Source organism: Carassius carassius, chromosome 49 (genome assembly GCF_963082965.1).
Source record: "Carassius carassius chromosome 49, fCarCar2.1, whole genome shotgun sequence".
In the NCBI taxonomy this organism is placed as follows: domain Eukaryota; kingdom Metazoa; phylum Chordata; class Actinopteri; order Cypriniformes; family Cyprinidae; genus Carassius; species Carassius carassius.
This window is the reverse complement of record NC_081803.1, coordinates 20,279,585-20,303,691: the sequence shown is the minus strand read 5'-3', so window position 1 is coordinate 20,303,691 and position 24,107 is coordinate 20,279,585. Positions and strand designations below refer to the sequence as shown.

Sequence of the window (24,107 nt, the reverse complement as noted above, 5' to 3'; positions counted from 1 at the left end):
GACTTTAAAACCGAGGTGCGTACCGAACCGTGAGTTTTGATATTCGATACCATTTTCGATACCACAGAGAAAAAAAACTGCCACAAAATTAAGTGGGTATTTTTTTTTATTTAAAGATAAATATAACAAGTCTACGGAGACCTTGGCAATTAAATCGCCATTGGCTAGTAAATCTTTTAGTTTACTCGCCAGACTTACATACTTTGTTGATCATCCAGTGTTTCAATTAAAAAACTAACAATAATGCTGATAAGATGATAATAATAATAGTTCGGCGAGTGAAAATATATGCGCTAAACTTAAACTCGCTATCTTTCTATTCACTTTTGCTGTTTAACCAGTGCGAATGAGACGAGACAGGCACTGCATTCACGTGTGGTGTTTGTCACCGCGGCTTTGGAGAGAAGTGAACATGACAGCTCGGGTAATATCGCTGTATCGATATTTAGAGAAATTAGTATTGGTACCGTTCAGATATTTTAGTATCGATATTAATCGAAATATCAATATTTTTGACAACATATATATATATATATATATATATATATATATATATATATATATAAAATAATAGAAAGATAATTTAATTACATATTAATAAAAATATATATTAATATTTAACCTACATATATTTTGATTAAATCGTTTTATATAAATATATAAACAGCAACATTAATCTTCAAACATTTTAACTAAAACATTTTTAAATAAATATATAAGCAGCAACATTAATCTACATCTATTTGAACTAAAACATTTAATATAATATAAAAAATATATAAACAGCAACATTAACATATATATTTGAATAAAGCATTTTAAAATAATATAGAAATATTAACAATTATCAACATATTTTTACTAACACGTATTAATATAACACATAAATATATAAACAGCAACATCAATCTACATTTTTTTAACTAAAACATTTTAATATATATTTATACAGCACATACAGTAAAATTATTCTAAATATATATTAAATTTTTCTTTTCAATATACAATATAAATATGAACAATTATCTACATAGATTTTTAATACAACACAGATATATTTAAATCAATAAATTTTTAAAATCTAAATCTTGAATTAACTCAACTTAGACTGATTCACAGAAATGAATTAAACTTAAGTTCAAAGTTTTAGAATCAGAAACGCTATTAAAAAATTGCTAGAAAAAAAACCCAATCTTAAGTTACATGCGTTTAGGAAACTTAATGACCAGACACAAAGTGCACTTAAAATCACTGCAATATCCATGATGTGGCTTAATTTGATTGCCCTACCCAAGCTTGAACTAATCAATCTAAATCCATAAAGCACTGGAGTGCATTCAGATGACACACAGTAGCTTACGAAGTGAAAAACTCTTTGGTGCATCCACAGCAAAACTAGTTTTGTTTATATTTCCACCAGCGATGAACATCTGTTCACGGTTCCTGACCAGAGTTCTGCTGCGTAACATGAGGCTAATAGAGCGGCGCTCACAAAAACACACACGCACCGGTTTCATACTACACCAGCAGGGTCACACTGACGGTGTAAAGCATGCCAAACCGTGTGCCTGCCCTCCGCACGCTCATTAGGCCCGCTCTGCGATAGCATGTCACCAGATGGTGCTTATAAACAGCAGAGCTCAGAAAGAACAGAAAAAACCCAAATAAACAAGTGAAAATAACTTTAACAAGGACACAAATGCTCTCTTTAGATGCAAATTCAACGTGATAATTGGCTTCGAACGTCGCCTAACCGAAACGATTCGACCATCAGTCATATGGACACTACTTCACACTTTTGATGACTCACGCTTTCAGAAATCTGCTAATTAGACAACGTTCCCAAAGGACTTGAAGTCTTATGCGAGACAACATCTTTTAGGCTCGATTCTGATGTCCACTGACTTGGCACAAGTGCTTAAATTTAGCATGCCTGTTGCAATTGGACAGTAATGTCCTGGTTGTCTCTTAATACCCCACTGACAACAGCAATGAGAGACAGCTGTGTTGACAGAAAGCTAATTAACCTTATAAGACCATTCAGAGAAAGCCGAGCATGTGGGAAGAAGCTCAGTTAGATCTGTGGCCGTAACCTCGCTGTGAGCTCCAACAACGATCTGAGCACTCATTCAATTTCATGCAAACCTCTGCAGACAGACATCTCACTAGATACAGATCTGTAGAACACGGTTCATCGAGCGGCAACTTTGTGGCAAACAAATTAACTCAAGAGACTCAATTGATTTCAAAAGAGTTTAACGTTTACATATTACTAAATTATTGCGACATTAATCCAATAAAGCATAAGAAATACAGAGCATTCACAAACATTGGGTAAACCTAAGGTTAGTAGGACTGCACAATTTGGGAGGAAATCCTAATAGCACCTTTTCTGATAAAATCGCAATAAAAAGCTCCAGGTTTGCTGTGCTTGCTTGTAAGCCTGCACAATTTGACCAAACACTTTGTGATTAGGATATTAAAAAGCTCTTTCACAGGAGTGTCATCTACATTTGCACTCTGCAGTGGTTCTCTGCCAAAGAGCATCAGCATTTCTCCATCAGCTCGCTGGTGGTTTCGGCATCAGCACAATGTGTAAGGTGCTTCCTGCCTCACCAGCACCCACAATCTGTCTCAGGGGATCACGGGCCAAATTTAGTGAAATATTCAGAGCATGCATTGTGCCCTACCAAAAATAGATGTGAAACACCATTCTGCAAAAATTGCACATGTGCATCTTATTTGAATGAAGTAGCATGCATGTTACGTTCACTGCATTTGACCCAGAGAGTAAAGCATGTTTCAAAAAGGAAACACCAAACAAGCCAGCTGTGAGTCACAGCTTTTTGTATGCTACACGCTTCACTTTGCAGAGAAAGAACAGAAGAAGAAGTGCATGACGCGCTTAAAAGAACTCCCAAATATGAACATTCTGCTATTATTCTTTCATACTCCTGTTATTCCTCACCCACAGGCTGTTATTTTTTCTGGGGAACACAAAAGGAGATTCACACAGCTCTTTTCCACACGGTTCACAGTAACCATATGAACCACACAGGCTAAAGAAAACACCATAAGGATAACCCAACATAAATCCTCTGAACTTATACAGTAGTTTTCTGTGAGGAACAGACCACTATTTTAGTTACAAATAAAATATGACACAGATTAGCCACCATAGGTTTTTGTGTTTAGTGGTCAAACGTTATAGAAGCCAACATTTATATATAGGGAACTATGCAAAAAAAAATATTATAATATATATATATATATATTAGGGCTGGGCGATATACAAAAAAAAAATGATATCTCGACATTGTCAAATTTATTACGATATTCGATATATATCTCGATATGTTTGCATTTGCATTTAAATAATAAAAAATAAAACATGATTTTCTTTTGCCCATTAAAAAAAAAAAAAAACATTTAGATTAAACAGCTAATTTAAGCAGTTAAAAAATCTAGACCAAGAGATCACTTACTGCTTTTTATTAATGAATACATGTAGGCCTATATGTAACTGAAGCAGTGCAAATTAAGTAACAGTTACTGAAAGTGCATTCTGTCAACTTTTTAGTGCATGCAATTCACAATTTAAACTATGCAACTGGGATAAGTATTTTATTTTAATTTTTTTAACAAGTTTTTAAGCTAAGAACACAAGTCTGTCAACTGTCTGTGGTTTTAAGAGAAGCTCTGTGGCATGAAATTATGTTCCTACTGACACTAAAAACCCTCTAAGATGGGGAGCTAGTTGCTGAAGCACATAGCTATTTCTTATATATAAATATATATAAATGAATAACAAAGACTTTTGCATGTTCTCTGTCTATATTATGGAAACTGGTAAACTTATCAGTGAAATTCCCAAATAGTAATTCCAAATGGCCATAGCCCATGTATCTCTATTCAAACATCAGCGGGCGAGTAAGTGCATTTATTTTGCGATCACAAACGCAAACAATACAGTTGAGATCTCACGACAGAACACAGACCGGCTGAACGACGCTTTCATTAGATCGCTCAATTCCAGCTTGTTAGTGTTTTCAGATTATCGTCAGCGGCTCTTCCGCAATGAGGAGTGAGCACGTGCGCATGGTTGCCAGATTGCTTAAAATAAGCAAACACCGGGCAGAAAATGTATCCTTGTAACAGTGGAGCTCTGATTGGGAGATTTAAACTCTTGTTATCTGGCAACCGCTATCATTACAGCTCTCGTAGTAGAGGGGCGTAGAGCAGTCAGCAGTTACAGGTTCCTTTTTTGGACATTCGGCGCGTTCTTTTGGGAAAGTATGCTTGAATTTGAAATATTCGATATACCCGATATATTCAAATTGTACATCGTCGTCAAAATTATTCCCATATTATCAATATTCGATATATCGCCCAGCCCTAATATATATATATATATATATATATATATATATATATATATATATATATATATATATATATATATATATATATATATATATATATATATATATATATATATATATATATATATTTTTTTTTTAGGGCTTTATTTTAAATGACAATTCTGTCATCATTTACTCAGCCTCCACTTGTTCCAGAGTTTCTCTCTTCTATTGAGCGCAAAAGAAGATTTTCTGAAGGATTTTGGTAACTAAACAGTTGACGGCAGCCATTGACTTCCATAGTATCTTAAAAAATGACTATGGAAGTCAATGGCTACTAGGGCTGCACGATATTGTGAAAAAATGACATTGGTTTATTTTATTTTTCTGCGATATATATTGCGATATGAAATCTAATCTCATTTTTTCTTACAAACAAAAATGGGGTGAGCACACTTACATTCTCATTTTAAATGATTTAAACATCAGAGTATTATTTAAATTAGAGTAAATTATTTGTTTGTAACTTTAGGATATGGTTTGAATAGTTAACATTTTAACTAACATGAACTTAACACAAGCAATACTTTTGTTACTATATTTATTAATCTTTTTTTTTCTTAGTTTATAAAAACACAGCTGTTCATTGTTTGGTAATGTTACTTCACAGTGCATTAACTATGTTTACAAATACTGTAAAACTTTTGATTTCAACAATGAAGGCTATAGCTTAAATGTTGAAATTAACAATGTTGTAGAAGTGCAGTTTAGTAATAGTAAATGTTAAATAATGTAGCTAAATAGTTTAATAAATAGAACATTAGTGTAAAGTGTTACAGATTTTTTAATACACCAATTCAAACGTCTCGTGAGTTCAGTGTTGGACAGGTCAGTTGTTTAAACCATTCATTAAATTGAATCGGTTCAAAAGGAATCATTAGTTCGCGAATCAGACGCATGCGTTGTGTAATTATCTCTGCAGTTTAGGATATTGCACTATTAGGATATCGCATTTGACAACACAGAAAACATTTCATCACTGGATAGCTGTTTTTTTTTTTTTTTTTTTTTGACACCAGGACTTAAAAACACATGCCAATGATAAACTTTCACTCTATGATGGTTAAGCTGTGCAAGTAATCCGCGAATCACATTCGTCAAGGGCCGGGGAGCAGCTGGCCCGTACAGTTAATGAATAACGGATCAACTACGACATCCTGCGATGTGACTATCGTGGATTCGTACATCGCGATATCGATGCTTATACTACACATCGTGCAGCCCTAATGGCTACTGTCAAGTGTTAGATGACAGAATGATGTTATAACATTCTATATTTAGGTAAAATATCCCTTTAATGGTTCAATTAAATGTTAAAGGGTCATGAAACCCCCCTATTTCAGCGCAAGTCTAGCTCACACTGTTTTTGAAAAATGCAACTGAAATGGGCGTGGATGGCTGTGAGAAGGGGAGGGGAGTGTGGATGTGGTATTGCACGGCAGGGATAACTGTTATTGCATATCATTACAAATGTGTCGTAAAACGTAAGCAAAAAAAGTTTTTTTTTAAAAAGCTGGCAATACACTGACACTATTTCTGTCATTTCAAAAGTAACTGAACGCCCTGTCATCAAATTCTATTGAATAAAACATATTAAATGTACATATTAATTATAATGTCATTATAAACAACTATATACTTTATATACACACTATAAATTAATATATTTGCAAATAATAGATTTCCGGTTAAAAAAAAATTCCGTGCCTAGATCGACGCGCCACCTGAACAACAATAGTAAAGATGGACAGCGACATAGAAATATACAGTGACGGCAGCGCGCAGGGTTCTGTGGAGGTGGAGGACTTCTCGAGAGGCGAAGCTCTCTCGAGAAAAATGTTTGCTGCATATATATAAATTAGATGTGTCCGTTGTGGATGGCCAACCAGCCGCACGGAGCCAGACTCTAGCCCTGGCAGCATCGCGGGGAAAGCTATGCAATGCGCTTGAACTTTTGCACCACGCATACAAACACTTGCGTCCCATGATCGCCTCTCTCATCGACTACGCAATATCACAGTTTGTTTGACAGGTCTATCATTGAAAAGATCCACGTGGTATCATGATTAATTCAGTGAAATGTCTTCTCATTGGATATGAAGGCTCAGCCTCATTAATAATTATGAGAGAACGATGAGTCATCACTGTATGATCCGTACAGAAAAACGTCACATCCTGTGACGTAGACTTGATGAAGATTTCAAACCCGGAAGACGAAAATAGCCGATACAAACTCAAATTTAACCATTTATATTCTATTATTAAATTTTACAGATTATAACATTGTCTTCTATGGTGTTAAACACACCTACCTCTGTTAAAATCTCAGAAAAATTGGTTTAGGGTTTCATGACCCTTTAATACTTTAAAACCATGTCTACTTTTTGAAATCATTAAACTTATACAGTTTCTCACAATTTTTTTTTTTTTTTTTATACCACATTTTAAAATGTTTAATAAAATTTTAATAATAAAAAAAGCATGTTTAATGTTTTTTTTTTTTTTTTACAGTAATAGTGCCCTATGAAATGTTTTGTTTTTCAGGAATTCTGTTTTGTGTATTTACATTGACCTCATTGGGGTCTACCTTTTATGACACATCTAAAGTCTATAAGTTATCTGTGATAATTGATATTTTTCATAAATTACTTATTTAAAACCATTGTATGATTTCAAAAGACTTGGAATATAGCTCACAGGTGTGCAAACTACTTTTATGGAGATTTTTTTATTCTTTCTGGAGCTTGACAGACGTGGTCACTAGGAACATTATTGTATGACAAAGATCTGTGTGAGGAGGAGTAATTTGTGATACATTTTTGACTGCTTTGACGTAAGATTAAAACCAGGATAAAAAAAAACCTGAATCATGTAGAGTTGAGCGATGCGGTACTCCTCCACGCTCATGGGCATGGGGATGCGGTACTCTTTGATCAGCATGTTGGCCGTGGAGCGGGTGCTGGGGCTGGAAACGCTCCGCTGGGTCAGGGGCAAATCCACCAGGACGGCCCTTAGCTCGAGTGCATCAGAGAGAAGGAGCCCAGCTCATTTCTCAGACCTGGGCAGAAAACAGACATATCAGACTTGAAAATCATCTACATCCAGAGAAAAGCTTTTGAGATCTGAGGCATGCGTACGCAGACTTATACAAACAAATAAATACTGTGTTTCTCCAGTGAAGATATCGAAACATCATAAACTGCATACATTTAGCAATAATTGCTTAAAAAAAGAAATAAACCTAATTCAAGATATTTGCTCTAAAAACAAGTCCTAATATCTTGGGAAAGTTTGCTTCTTGACTAAATTTATCCTGCTTGATGGAGATATTTTACAGTAATACCGATAACAAAATTACACCAGATTTTTACTTTTTTTTTTTTTTTTTAAAGAAGTCATGCTCAGCAAAAACAGCAAAACGGCAGATTTGGGAATTCGTTTTTAACTCAAGAGTTGCATGATGTAGTCCTCCACTGAAAATATCTAAACGCATAATCAATCTTCATCATAAACCGCACAAATTTAGCCAAATTTGAAATTTAGCGAAACTTACTTCAAGATATTTTGCCTGAAAACAACCCCCAATATCATGTGCAAGTTTGCTTCTCATGTAAATATATCTTTTTCTGAAGGATGCCGAGATATTTTTACAGGAAATAAAGACAAAAATCATTTTGATTAAGAAAAAGATGCATTTTAAAACATTAATCAATCACTTTGATCAGGTAAAGTGTCTTAAGATGCTGAAAAAAACCCATTTTGAATGCATATATGGAGAACCAATGAATATATCAATAAATAAATAAAAACAATAATTTAAAGATTTTGTTTTTAACAAGTATTGCATATATGCTTTGAAAACAAATCTTTATACATTTACGCAAGATTGCTTCTTGAGTAAATATATCATGTTTGAAGGAAGCTGAGATATTTTTACAGGAAAACGAGATGAAACTAAGAAAATGACTCCAGGTGTGTTTTTAAATGTTGAACTGCTTTTACCAAACAAATTGCTTGAGAAGCTAAACTATTTCTTCATTCACAAAGTAGCATATTCTATAACATTACTTCTTTGAAAAAACTTCTTCAAACTGAAATGCATACAGGATTTTAAAACGGTCTATTTCGATCTGTTTACAAAAGTAGCATATTCTATATTGCTTCATTATCATTCACAAAACCCAAAACCAACAGATGTTCTGTATAATCGCACACAAATTATGTATTCAGACATCGTAGTCTCAAAGACATGCAGCACAACCAACTCGCAATTAATAAATGCAGTGTTACTGTACGCCAGCAGTGCTGTAATGGAATCCAACGGTCCAGGAATGATGTCTATGCAAAAACAAAACAAAACAATACACAGGGGGCCTCAATTTGACCTTCGGCTGCCGTGAGAAATGTAAATCCACCTGCTGATGACACAAAGGTCCGGCAGACACCGTAAGTCTCTTGCGGTTCCACTGGGCGCATCACATGACACAGACCGCTTAGTGTAAGACGGATTAACTGCAGACAACTTCCCCAACTCCTCCCTGAGAGGTAAAGCTGAGCCCATGTGTGCGGAAAGGTGAGCTGGTGTAAACACAGACACCACGGGACTGGAAAACAATCACTGGACATCAACTAAGCAACCATCTCAAGGTTCCCAAGAGGGGCCATGTTAGGAGCAACCGCTGTCGGCGCTAAAAAAAAAAGCATCCGTGATGAAAAATATCTAGCTATTTGGTCTATAAATAGCTGGAACGGCTTGGTTACGTCATGCACACTCGCAGTAAAAAGGTTTGCGCTGGCTTCCTGGTGAGAAGGAAGTATTCAACACAATTACAATAGATTGGCTGGACCCTCGACGAGTCTCTAAAAATAGAAACAATAATCCAAGGGTCACAAAAGGAAAGGTTAGAGACACCACTGCTTCATTCCAAGATACTCAGAAGCTTAGGTATTCGTTTAGGAAATTAAAAGCAATAGTGCTTGTTTTCTCACCCTCATGTTGTTCCAAAACTGTATTTTTTAATTTTTTTATGACTAAATACATTTATTAATGTATATGTTAAATGCTATGAGTGCACTACTGTTCAAATGTTTTAAACAATTATATTTTAATTCAGTACAGATGCATTGAATTGATGAAACTGATGTAAACACATTTATGTTGCAAAATATTTCGATTTCAAATGTTTTCTATTTGTTCTTTTAAACTTCCTTCTCAAGGAATCCTGAAAAAAAATAAAACTTATCACAGTTTCCAGAAATATAAAGCAGCATGACTGTTTTCAATTTTGATATTATTAATAATAAGAAATGTTTCTTGAGCAGCGAATCAGCATATTAGAATGATTTCTGAAGATCATGTGACACTAGTGATGCTGAAAATTCTAATTTGCATCACAGGAATAAATTACATTTTACAATATATTAATATAAAAGAACAGTTATTTTACATTGCAATAATATTTAACAATATTATTTATATTTTTTAATGTATTTTTGATGTGTAATAAATTTTGATACTTTTTTTTTTAAATCATACGTATAGTGTACATTTAGAAATCCTAACATTATAATATACAATATAAAACACATTATGTGATTTGATAAAGATTACATTAAACAGTTTGAATAAATTATTAGTGTTATGAAATAGTAACTTGTAAGTGTAGATGCTGAAAATCTAAATATAGAAGAAAAGTGACGCAGGTTTGAATCTAAATTAAGGAAATGAAATACAATAGTTAAGCGTTTTAGAAAGGGTTTTCAACATTTAAACAAAAGGATAAAACTACTGCATTTATACTCTGTTCACTTATAAATATCAAAATAGGTTTTTGTCATTCTTCCACAGGAAAGACAATAAAAGATCACAACTGGATGGAATAATTGAGAGCAGTAATGGTCAGTGCTCTTGAGTCACAGCTGCCACCACTGGTGCATTTTGGTCTTGAACTAGGTCAGGGCTTGTGGCTAGACCTGAAGTATCAGACAAATGCATTAAGACACCATACTGAAAGGCCTAAGACGTTCTGCTGCATGCCAGACACTACAGCTGCTTCTTGAACAGACGTCTAACCTATTCTTCAAAGGACATAACAGATGACAACTTCACTCCCACTGAAACCAGTCCGTCCTGATGCCTGTCATGCCATTTTACAACAAAACACAAGCGCTACGGGATTTGTTTGTGTCAGGCATGTCGTGAAACACTGACATATGTGTACATACTGAAAGGGATTTCAGCACATCATCTTTCTATTTCCCACCAGCTGGTGAAATAATGCCGTACTGCATTGGAGCATGCGTTGCCATCGATCTGTAATGACAAAATAATCACAATTCTCTATAACCGCATCAGATGCAATTTTCCTTTATTATTTTTGGGAAGGTTTCCAAAAATTCCTCCCATTGGCAAGTATCTACAGTGCCTATAAGAGGACAGTTTCCTACTGAGAAAGATTTCCCAGGACCTGCGTGTCCAAACAAACGGACACCACAACCCCATATCTTTCTTAAGCACATATTAGACACAGAATGCAAAATACAGAAGCATTTGAGAGATTTAAAAGAGTGCAAAAGCATTTAACGGTGTAGTAAAAGAATTTGATGAGAAATGGAAAAGTTAATAGCTTGTTTGTGTCAAGTGTCCACATGGTAATAAGGCATATCATCATTTCAATGTGTCGCATTTCAACAGACACCTATAGAACCTGTTTTGTTGAAAAATACAAGGAAATGCTGACTGAGCTGACATTATCTGTAATGTACAGCCCTACAAAACATCACGCTGACATCACTGTTTACCACTTCCTTCTTGAAATTAAGATTTTACCCCACCTCAACCTCCATCTTAACACGTCAAGGCTTATATCAGTTAAATTGTGAGGTGAGGTTATTAGGGTCTTGAAATGCCCAAATCAAAGCCGAGCTGTGCACAGATGGATTTGCATGTGAAAATACTGTGGGATTAATGAGCATTCCAATAGAGAAAACACAGCATGCAGCCCTCTGTCCCCTCAAAAAAAAAAAAAAACACCTGTTTAGCAGTTGCATCAGGTACCAGGTGCTGAGATTCAAGACGTTTATCCAAGCACAGACATTTTACCTGTTAGATGGCGCTTATCATGCTGTCTATCCAACTGATCCGATCAATGGACAGAAAGCAGCCGGTCCACATCTCATTCCCAAACACAAGCATTCTAGCATCCTGCCAGCACTGTTGTGCTGTTTTATCTTCTGGTATGAAAGAAAATGTCATCAAAAGCTGCCGGTTGAATCATCGGGAAAATATGAAGAGAAAAAAAAAACATTTCTTTTTTTTTTTTTATCTCCTTCTCACTTGCAACCTTTTTCCTCTGCTGTTTCGCCTGTATCCATCTCTTGTGAGGTTATAAAGCTCTGTTGCCATGGAAATGCAAAAGGCTGTTACGGGATTGGCTGGGGTTGGTGTGATGAAGGCGGTCCACTAACTGCTCTGGTGTATGATCCCGCCCCCTCCTGCTTGCATTCGCTCTTCCAGACTGACTGATAGCTATTCGATTCAGTCAGTGGAGAGGAGAGGAACATCTGCAGCTTAATATGAGCGTAGGTCTGTCAATGAGCATTACGCAGTATCAATAAAAGAAAAGAAAATTACAAATGAACAGGGAGGGGTCACTTAAAATGGCAAAATGACATCAACCTCATAAATAGACTCAGGCCTGCAGACTTCTTTTGTCATTCCTGCACTGGTTTTGAGGGAAATGTATTTAAACAAATTTAAACACGCTGAGATAAAATAAGTAAAACATCTATTGCATTAATGTGCTGATTTGAAAGGGAAATCTGTAGAATTCAGTGGAGTAAACGTAAAAAAAATGCTGATTTTAATATTAAAAACATCATTGCATTCCTGTACTGATTTTGGAGGGAAAACAATGGAATTCTGTGGAATAAATTTAAACACGGTGAGGTAAATATTTAAAACATGTATTGTATTACTGCACTGATTTGGGAGGGAAATCTGTGTAGCAAATTTAAACATGCTGAGGTAAACATTTAAAACACTGTAGTACTACACTTTTTGTAACTGAAAGCATAATTAAATTAGGAAAAATATTATTTTTTACAGCTGTTCCAATTATGTGGAATTCTGCAGGCCCACACATAAGTTACCTGCCATTTATGTGCTAAAGTAAAAACACTACAGAGTCCTGCCAGTAACTTATGTACTTCAATGCTTATATTCATTTATTATTTACACTTGCAATGCAAAGTAGACTAATGCATCATTCCAATTTGCCTACTATACATCCTAAATGCTATTAAAGTACACATGCTTTTTGAGCTAACATTACCCACAACTGATAATTAGCGAGCAATCAAGATGATTTTTTAATGGCAAACATAAATATCTAGATAGGAGGCAGTGAACTTCTAAGGACAATTTTACATACATTTGAAAACTATTGGTCGACTACTACCCACAATCCCTTGCACTACAGAAAAATGCTGGTTAACTTTCGACATGTCCAGAACAGAAACATGACGAGGAATGTGACACACAGTACATACTATCTTACTAGAAAAGTACATTCTTCTATCGCACAGTACTGTGAACTGTAACGCAGCCAAAGATAAAAATATGTAAAAAGGGATCTTATCATTTTCTTTTCATATTTTCCACTAGGAAACATATATACCATATACAGCTAATATTAATTGCAAAAGATATCTGGACATCTGCCATATGTCTGGTTTGCTCTTGAGAACAGTGTGTTCTTGTGTTTAATCCAACTACAGACATTAATGACCACTTTGATTTAGGCTACGTAAAAAAAAAACTTGCAAATATACAGTTTCACAGCTCTCTCAGCAAGTTCTGTTATTGATCTTTCAAATGATTACTTGTATGTACCAAAAACACTTTTTGCAAAGGTGTATTGCACAGGAAATTCTAACATAATCATATATGGTACTGCAATTCACTTCAGTGAAAACTTTTTATGATGAATATTAGCTCACTGATGCCACACCACGGTTCCAGGAAACACATCGACCTCTGAGATTAATTGACTTAAACAGTGCTAATGTGAGGTCGGCCCGTAGATTAGATATGTGTGACATTTCATATGGCACTGCCTTAAGCTCTGCAGGGACGCTAAGAGCTCTTTATTGATTTCTTTAAGGTTGGCGTCCAGCACAATTGCGCATCTCGATGCGGTGTACAATTACAGCAACGCATCAGGTTAGTTATTCAGCACAGCACTTTCCAGACGTCTGATTACATACTAAATGCCTACAGAAGGGAAACTGAAAACAATGATCATGTAGCTGATTTTATCAGGCATTAAACTATTAAACAGTTTATTAGGCCTGTCGCAATATTCAATATATCGACTTATCACGCAACAAATGGACATGATATCAATAATTTTTGGTGATGCTATATATAACCCATTATATTTACTTAAAAATGTATGTCACCATGTTTTTTTACTTTCCACTTGCGTCTGTGTCTTATGCATCTTCTTGTATATAACGTGGTTTGTATATAAAGTTGTTTGTGCATTTTTCTTATTTTTTGTTCTTGTTAATTTGCACTTTTTGTTAGAAATTATTTATTTACTATTTAATCAAGTTTTTTAAGGTATCTAATATTTTGATAATTTCCATTATCTAAATATTTTTAAAAATTAAAAGTTTGTAGTCATTTGGAAATGTGGAGGCCTTCTTGCGTTATTATGCTGTAACATTATGATTATATATCCAGTGACATCTAATGGTCTTTAAAATTACAATATTATCGTAATTATGTCTGGGGTCATATTTTGCACAACAAAAAGTTGTTATTGTGACAGGCCTACTGTTTATTTAAATAATTATCTGGAAACTCTTGAAGAAATTGTTATATGGCATTATTTTAATTGTTTAATATTTTAATATTTGCACTACCATTCCAAAGTTTGATGTAGTTTAAAAAAATAATACTGCTTTTTCATCAAGGATGCATTAAATTTAGCAAAAGAGATAATACGGACTTTTATAATGTCACAGAAAAGTTATTTTGAACTTTACTATTCAAAGAAAAAATGTATCATGCTTTCCACAGAAATACAAAGCAGCACAACTTTGGTCAACATTGATAATAATCAGAAATGTTTCTTGAGCAGTAAATCAGCATATTAGATTTCTGAAGATCATGTGACACTGAAGACTGGAGGAATGATGCTGAAAATACAGGTTTGATTACAGGAATAAATTACATTTAAAAAAAATAATCAATTAGAAAATAGTTATATTAAATTGTTAAAATATTTTATGTTTTTACTGTATTGCTGACCAAACTTTTGAAGCTTTAAAAGAAACAAGTGTGTACTATAAAAATGTATATTGTGCCTGTAAAGATTTCACTCACATGGCTATCGTGAGAACCAAACTTAAAACCTTAAAAGATGTGGTGTGCATATCTCAGTATGTATTATTCAAAAACAGGAAGTACAATGGGGACTTTGGGTGTGTTTGACATTTCACATCCTTCTAGCCGACCTGACAACAAAACCTGTTGTGTTCAGCACCAAACGCCACTCATCCGTTATCCCACCATCAGCAGGTTTCTGTTAACAGACCCATCTATCCAGCAACAGCCATTTGTTAAACTGAATTGATCTGAAGTCCTCTAGCGTCTCAACGCAGCCGACACAACACAGATGCAGGAGTCTGACACTCGCTGGCTCTGAACGCACACGACCCACGTCACTGGTCCAGCGTAACTGCTGAACACAACAAAATAAAACAGGGTTTTTAATGTAACACTAAACCTCTGAGCACACAACGGTGACAAAGGACTTCCTTCTGTTTCCTTTGCTTTGGATACGTTGTGTAACAGAACAAAGAACAGGGGACTATTTTGAATATTACAACTGTTGGCGATTGAGATTACACTGGGTTATTTGCTATGGGCATCGCTGACATGAGAATACCAACACCATTATCCCATTTCTGAGGGTGTCAAATGCTAAAGCTAATTCTTTCAAGTGAAATAATTAGCTGTGGAAGACCGTAACAAACCTTTGACCTGAAGCAACTTCATCATGCACTGAAAAAAAATTTAAAATTCTAAAATCGTTGGTTACATGTGCCTTACAAATAACAGACAGCAAATAATGCGTTGAATTAACCCTTTAAAACCGAACGTGTCGGCGCCGACACAATTTACCATGCGGTATTAATGTTTTCATAACTCAGCAACCATTTGCACTATGAAAAAAAATCTAATTGCGTCTGATAGAAGACAGCTTGCGCTTTAAGACAATATACAGCTTAATACAGTAACTGCATGCTTTCCAGCAGCTTTTGGGGAGAGGGGGAAGGGCGGAGTTGAAGCGGGAGATACGGAGCGCAGCAGGTTTGAAAGTTTGAGAGTGTGAAATATAAACAAAAACGAACAAAAACATGCCGAAAAAAGGTTTTACACAAGAGGAGGCGATTGATTTGATCTCTGATTACACCTGGGAAGAGGCTGAACATGATTCATCGGACCCGGAGTCTGTATTCAGACGTTGAGGAGGTGTACTGGTTTTGATCCAGTCGTGGATTGGTAAGTGAAGCTTATTTATTTGTTTCTTTCTGATGAATCGATGAGAAATGAATAAAATAGTCAGACTCCGTGTTTCTGTTCGAAAAAACACTGTTTCACACACTTATATGTGCGTTGCACACACTTGTAAGTGAAGTGACATTCAGCCAAGTATGGTGACCCATACTCAGAATTTGTGCTCTGCATTTAACCCATCCGAAATGCACACACACAGAGCAGTGAACACACACACACACACACTGTGAGCACACACCCAGAGCAGTGGGCAGCCATTTATGCTGCGGCGCCCGGGGAGCAGTTGGGGGTTCGATGCCTTGCTCAAGGGCACCTAAGTCGTGGTATTGAAGGTGGAGAGAGAACTGTACATGCACTCCCCCCACCCACAATTCCTGCCGGCCCGGGACTCGAACTCACAACCTTTCGATTGGGAGTCCGACTCTCTAACCATTAGGCCACGACTTCCCACCAAAGTGCGTATGTGCATGCATGCATGCGTTCATATTTACTTATGTAACGTTATGTGTATGGGTGTGTGTGCATGCATACATAATTGTGTATGTAAGTGCATGGACATATATCTCTCTCTCTGTGTGTGTGTGTTTGTGTGTGTAAGTAAGTAAAGGTGCGTGTGTGTGTATGCGAATGTGTGCGTGTATGTGTAACGTTATAAGTATGTTTGTGTAAGTGCATGCATGTGTGCATATGTTTATGTGTGTTTGTGTGTGCTACTGCTAATGTGTGCATGTGTATATCTGTGTGTATGTGTGTGTGTATATCTGTTTGTGTGTGCATGTGTGTATCTTATACAGTCTATGATGTGTATGCAAATGTGTGTGTACGCGCTTGCGTGACTGTGCATGCATGCATTTATGTCTATATCTGTATATTTGCGTGTGTGTGTGTGTGTAGGTGCATGTATGTGTGTGTGATTGTGTGTATGCAAATGTTAGTAACTGCAGGCTTTATTTTTATTATTTTATTGTATTATTATAGTTATTTATTTATTATATTATTATATATTTATATATTATTTGTACAAATTTTCTCTTACTAATAGATTGCTTCATAATGAAAAGTATTTTTATGTACATATATAGTGAGTTTGTAATACATGCTGCTTTTTTTTTTCCAGTGTGGCTTACTCCAGTTATCTATGAAGAAGCAAATGGGCCATCTACATCGAACACACACCATCTCAGAGGGGCCAGGGCAGTGGTCGAAGCTGTAGCTGTACAATAAGTACATGGGGGGACTTGACACCTCCATCAAGATGCTCAGAACAAAGTCGGTGCCCCATAAAACAAGTCATATGTGACCATTTTCCAGCACTTCCTGGACATTGCAGTGACCAACAGCTTCATTTTACACAAAGGGATGTGTGCCATCCACCATGATAAGCTCATGACACGGCAAAACGTTCAGGAGCTGCTAGCTGCTACGCTCACAGATGTTCCCCTGGATGGCAGCTCGAGAGAGATGCGATCATCTGCCTGTTCCTGTGAGTGATACTCAAGACCTTTCACAGAGTTGCATATGATGCAAAAGGAGTACCCCATGGAAGTGCCAGGAATGTGATGTGGGATTATGCTTGCAGTTAGACAGGAACTGCTTCAGAGAGCACCACATTTAAATGACTGGATTGAAGAATCCTAAAACGCCTGGAGAACTGGAGTACAACAAATGGCTCCTAAGTGAAAACTGTGCAATCCAGTGTCTCAAAAAGACTTGTATATATGTATTATAGTTCCTTTTTCAAGATTGAGGCATTAGATTCTTTCGATCATGAGTTTTCAGATTTTTTCTAAATAAAAACCAGTAAAATTTCTTCCCGTTTTTAATTTTTTTGTCTATTTAAATTCTATTTACTAACTCATTACACAAAATAATGTACAATAACAGTAATTTCCTGAAAGCCTATAATTATCTGAAAAAAATGACACCTTACACTTGAAGATACCACATTATGTTCTAATTTTATACTCAAAAAAACAAAATGAGTGAAAACGGCCAATTTTAGCTTTAGGTTCTAAAGGGTTAAACATGAGATTATAAGTAAAACAGACAAAAAAATGTAGAAAATTTCTTGAAAAGAATACTCCATAGAACTTTGAAAAACTAAAGGTGACAAGACATCTAAAGACCAAATTATAACAGAAACTGGAGGGAGAACACTACCTTAATACCTTAGCAACCACGTTAAAAACGGTCAGAATACCTTAGCAACCACAAAGCAACGCCCTGACAATCAGCCAGACGTAGCATTGAGCTATATAGACTCAAGAAGCATCACTAACATTTTCTATATAAAACAAAAATAAAGTTCACATTTAAACTATCTTTAAAAATTAATAAAAAACACAATTTTTATTTTTTCAGAACTTTGTAAGCATGCTTATGTAAAGTACAATACTTTGGCAATGTGCTATTTGGAAAGAGGGATCATTACTTATATTTTCTATACCAAATGTAAGAAAATATCATAAAAAATATGGGGGAAAAGTAAATCCTTTTTTTTTTTAAATCTTTAAAAAAAAAAAAAAAAAGGTTAATTAAATGAGAAAAAAATATAATACCATTGTTTTAGTTGGTAAATATTTTACTTTAAAATTATAATATTATATATTTTCCTCACATTTAAAAAAAAAAACTTTCATTTTCATAAATATTATCTTTAATATTTACACTGCTGTTCAGATGTTTTCAGTATTTTTTTATTTTTTTATTTTTTTCAAAAGAAGTTAATACTCTTTTTTTGTCAAGGACACATTAAATGGATTAAAAGTGACAGTGAAGACTTCTTTATTATTACAAAAAAAATCTATTTCAAATAAACACAAATCTATTCATCAAAACAAATATCTAAAAAAATAAAAATAAAAATGATTTCTTAATGGTTACTTAAATTAGAAATAATGACAGGCATTGTTTGAATTGGTTAATATTTTCCTTTGAAATGGTAATATTAAATATGTTCTTCTCAAAATTGTTCTTTTATTTTTTTCAGAACTTTGCAAAATACAATACTTTGACATGAAAAGACACCAGTACTTTGGCATTATGCTATTTGGAATCAAGAAGAATCACTAAAGTATCTATTTCATATTTGTAAAAAATGTAAAAGATGATAAAAAAAGATGACCTCGTGAAATCTGCCTTTGTAAAATACAGCACCTTGACATAAAAAGATAATGTGCATCACTATCACAACTGAATAACAGACAATCCATTCCAATGTGCTTCCTTCTCAAACTAATCGCAAACACTGGCAACGTGCTTCGCTTTCTACGACGCTTTTCCGAGAACAACATAAAATTCTTATCAGAAAATCCACTACACAAGACACATGAATAAATGGAGGAAGAGGGAAGCACAAACAAACCCTTGACGTGAGGGGCGGATGATGAGAAAAGGCAGTTTATTTATAGAGCGGCCCAGCTGATAGTAGCTCGCCTCCGTGCTCACTCCTTTCTTTAAATTATTGTAATAAATCACTCACCTCACGGGGCTTTGAGCTCAGATAATCGTCAGCCACTCATCTCATGCCAAGCCTCTCGGAGCTATTAAAAAGCCTTTTTAGAGGCCGGTTGTGGGAAAACTGGAACCTATTGAGAAAAGAGCTTCCGCTGGAGTCTTCCGCTGAGATGCGATGTCGCTGGTGTTGGCGGAGCACATTAAGGGAGCTCGGGGTATAATGCATGAGTTTCATAAGGCGGATACCTGATGCGACTGCTGATATGCTGTTGGGTAATGGGGAGGAACAAATAACTAGGAGGGAAAATGCAAAAGCACCATGACATACAAATGCAACCAAACACACGTGAGCCAGAAAATTTCTCAATCTCATTCTCAAGTCAAATCATTACAGGGGTTATTATATGCAAATATGATGCATGTAAGTTGAGAACATGTCATTTTAAATCTAGTTCCTGCTTGTATGTTAGAATACTATGTACAAAATTTATCAATGGTAACTTCTCCTAAACCCTCTCATTCCCCTTCTGTTTCTTTGCATTGCAAATACCTGCTGATATAACAAATGCAAATCTATAAATCTTCTCAATAAAATGCAAATCGCTTCATGAGTGAGCAACATGGCTCAACAGGATGATGAAAGGGCCGATGGCGTAAGCGGGCCGTTGTGTGCGGTGGCGGGAAAATTCCACTGGTCCTCATACTTTATCAGATATGAACTTTGAGAGTAACTTTGCTCAACCACAGACGCCAAAAAGACTCAACACAGACACCAATGAAAGCTCAAGACACCAACTAGTTCTTTCCTGGTAATGCAACCCTCTACATTGTGAGTAAATCACTCGCATATGCGACTAAATTTTACTCTGGGCGACTAAATTATGTCTATTCTTAGCCATTGGCTAATTAATTCTTAGATTTTACTCGCCAGTGTGTGTGTTCAAGGCTATTATAAGATTAGCACATTTTCACTCGCTGAACAGTGACTGAAGCGAGTTCTCTCTCCATCAAGCAATCTGTACTTTTCAGTTCATCTCAATGGAAGCACAGCGCACCTGTATTTGCCGAATTATAAACTCTGTGTGAAGGTGCACAACATGCCGTCGCTTTGCTGACAGAGCTGTTTCTCACGCATGCAAAGAGAGAGAGCGAGAGTCTTACCACACTGAATCAACGCACTACATGTAAACTATACTCTTTGTTGTCTTCTCCTGTCAAAATAATGGAGAATATTTAGAATTATTCAACTTATCAACTTTTTATTATTTTTTCATTGAAGAAGATAAGCTGGTTTCTCTGGTAGTGGGCGGAGCTAATGCACAAATGGCAATTTCATTGGCTGGCGCTGATCTATTGATTTCAGCAAATCAGTTCGACCAAACGCACACAACGTGATTATATTCATGAACCCAGCAGCTCATCAATCCGTAGTGCATTGTATATTATTAGTATGGTAGTAGAATTAGTAGTAGTCTTATCTTTTAATAATAATTAATATGATCTATTACCTTTTTTTTTTTTTTTTTTTACAGAAACCTGAATGACCAAGAATATCTTAGGCATCACCACCAGTCTTAAGTTCAGTTAAATTGACAAATATGCATTCATACATAGTTACCAAGTTTTAGTTCAAAACACTAAAGTTCTATCATTAAATAGTGCATAATACCATAATATAATGCTTGACTGACTGATTAAGAAGCTAAGATTTAAGAAGCTATGCCATTTTACAAAGATAAGCTGATTGGAATCGTGTGTGTGTGTGTGTAAAATAGTATATCAGTCTAGCGAGTAAACTAAAAATTGTACTAGCCAATGGCGATTATATTTCCAAGGTGTACGTAGAGGGTTGTAATGATGAAAACCCTAAATGGAAATACTGCAGTTTTGATGCAACAAGCCATTTTTTATGTTATGCTGTGTAACTATTGAAAAGACATGGTGAGTATGAAACATCAGTGTAGAACAGAACGATTTTGGCTAGCATTGATTTTTATGTGAAATTAGCATAACTTGAGGCTTGAGAAATCGATCACACTGTTGAATACTGCATCAGGTGTTTGATATTGAGTATCATTTTCCAGCAAGGAGATTAAACAGAAACCTCACAAGAAAACAAAATACACAGATCTACAAACTCCTGCACATTCAATTGTTTAAAACGATGCTGGAAATATTGAATATCAGGACTGTGGATCATCTAATAAAAAGACTAGATATCTTTAGGCTTTTTGACAATATTAAATATGTATCTGGATATTTATATTTATAAATCATTGAATCAGTGTTCTGATTCTTATTATTATTATTACATAATTAATGAAATGACTACCTTGCTACTTAAATATTTTAATACACTGGTCAAAGACGAAATATCCATTTTATGACCAAATCAAAAAACAAAAAAAAGAGTCAGTACATTTTTTTATTCTTTTTTTTTTTTTTTAAGAAATTAAAACTTTATTCAGCAAAAATGTGTTAGATTTTTAAGATGTGATAGCAAAGATTTATATTGTTAGAAATTATTCTTTTTTTTACTTTTTATTCATCAAAGAATCCTGAAAAAAGTATAGCAATTTATATAAAGTGATCATACTATGATCATTTATTATATTTGAAATGATTAAAAAAATTCTTGCTGACAAGTGGGTAAAAACTAGTGGTTTGAAGGACAGTGGCAAATATTGGTAAATATTTAAAATGGCAATTAATTAGTTTTGGGGGAAGCACTGTGATTCTAAATAGAGTCTTTTAATCTAACTTTTAAAGTTTCCAAATATGCCTGAAAATATTATTAGGTATATGAACTACTGTTAAACTGAATGACATTTTAGGGAGTTCCTTCTGTAAATCATGGTAAAAAAAGTCAATTTTTTTTTCTGCTTTGATGCTTGAAAACCCCTTTTTGTCTTTGAGCCACATCAAAAATGTCAGTAAATTTTGTGAACTTCTCCAATCAGTCGATCTTTTGAATCAGTGAATTGAAATTAACAGCTCGCACTCGTTCATGGAAAATTATGTCATTAAGAAGCATTTAAAAGACATGGATGGATCACAAAATCAATTTAATGACACTCGGCCCAATAAGATCCCATTAATTAACAACAGTTAGAGCATTAACCAACATTAACTAACAATCAGCAATACATTTGTTACAGTATTTATTAATCTTTTTTAACAACACTTAATAAAAATACTGTTCATTGTTAGTTCATGTTAACACAGGTCCATTAAATAATATCAACAGATACAACTTTTGGTTTTAATAATGCATTACTAAATGTTGAAATTAACATTAACTAAGATTATTAAATGCTTTAAAAGTATTTTTCATTGTTAATGCTAACACAAAATATTTACATAATTATAATACAATTATAATTACAATTTTATTCAATAGACATATATAAATATAATCTATCCCAGCATCTACCATAATATCTTTTCACCAGTCACTTCTCTAAGTTCAGGGGCAACGTCATCAATCAAAGTCACGGTGGGCGTGGCCTCAAAGCACAACACACGGCCAAATACCATTAGCGCATGGACAGGCCCCAAACCCAAAAAGTGAAAAATACACCACTGCTTCTCGCATCATTAATGGGATGCCACTCTGAGTCACAATGACAAAAACCAACACCCCACCCTGGGCCCATTTATTACCAAGATTAGGTATCTATCAAAACCAACTGGCCATTTCCCGATTGCATTCATTAATAATGGTGTTCTGATTTGTGAATGGCTAGAATGGCTACTGCCCACACACAAACCAAAACCTGAAGAACTGATGTTACAAAAGAGGTTGCAGCAGGTAGAGCCACCCTAATAGAGTGGTCCTTTCAGTGTATTGCCTTTCCAAGTCTATTACTGTAAGTGGGGCGGACAAACACTATTAAAATTTTAAAAGACAGTGACGTTTTGCTCTGCCGTCACAAGCAGCATGAGCGCAATAGCACATGGGGATAGTACTATGCAACTTTTTCCATTTGTGAAATTGGGACGAGGTCAGTGGATGGATCATTTCAACACACAGAGGCTTCTGATGGTGTCAGCCAACGTGTTTGAAGGGATAGTTCACCCTGTAATGAAAATCATTCAATATTTGCTCACCATCATGTCAATCCAAACCCATTTGAGTGTCTTCATCTATTGGTTTTATATCGACCACCAGTTGGTGACCATGTCTCTCAAGCTCCGAAACTATTAAAGTAGCTCATACGACATGTACACCATATTCAAAGAAATATGATAGTTTAGTATGAGAAACAGACCAAAATAAAGTCATTATTTGCTCCATATTTGAATGGATCAATAATAGCATTGAGAGCTGCAGATTAAGTCATTAATGACAAACATTTCCAGTCTGTTCATCATACAAAACATGAATTCAGAAGACTTGAAAGATACACGGTGCTCTTTATTGGAGCGTGACAGAGATGGTCACTATCGAAAAAGAGCTGCATGATTGAACATCATTCCACCACTGAACAAAAATTTAAAAAATGTAACTGAGTTTACATCTTGCAATTCTGACTTTTTTTTATTTTTTATTTCAAGATATAAACACGAAATTAGTTATGAGTTTTAAAGTCAAAATAGCAAGATTTAAACTCGCAACTGACAGTTATAGAGTCAGAATT

General features: G+C 35.0%; 1 protein-coding gene across 5 annotated transcripts in view; it reads right to left on the bottom strand.

Moving 5' to 3' along the window:
* LOC132132740 (membrane-associated phosphatidylinositol transfer protein 2-like) overlaps nucleotides 1–24,107 on the bottom strand; it is an 81,712-nt gene that overhangs the window by 50,846 nt on the left and 6,759 nt on the right. For 4 of the 5 annotated variants that reach the window (XM_059545245.1, XM_059545247.1, XM_059545248.1 and 1 more), the window contains exon 2: nucleotides 7,284–7,479. In XM_059545245.1, the coding sequence (XP_059401228.1) occupies nucleotides 7,284–7,361 (78 nt within the window). In that variant the 5' untranslated portion in view covers nucleotides 7,362–7,479. Of the gene's footprint in view, nucleotides 1–7,283; nucleotides 7,480–11,523; nucleotides 11,660–24,107 lie in introns of those variants that run through there. The other variant, XM_059545246.1, reaches the window with a different exon arrangement.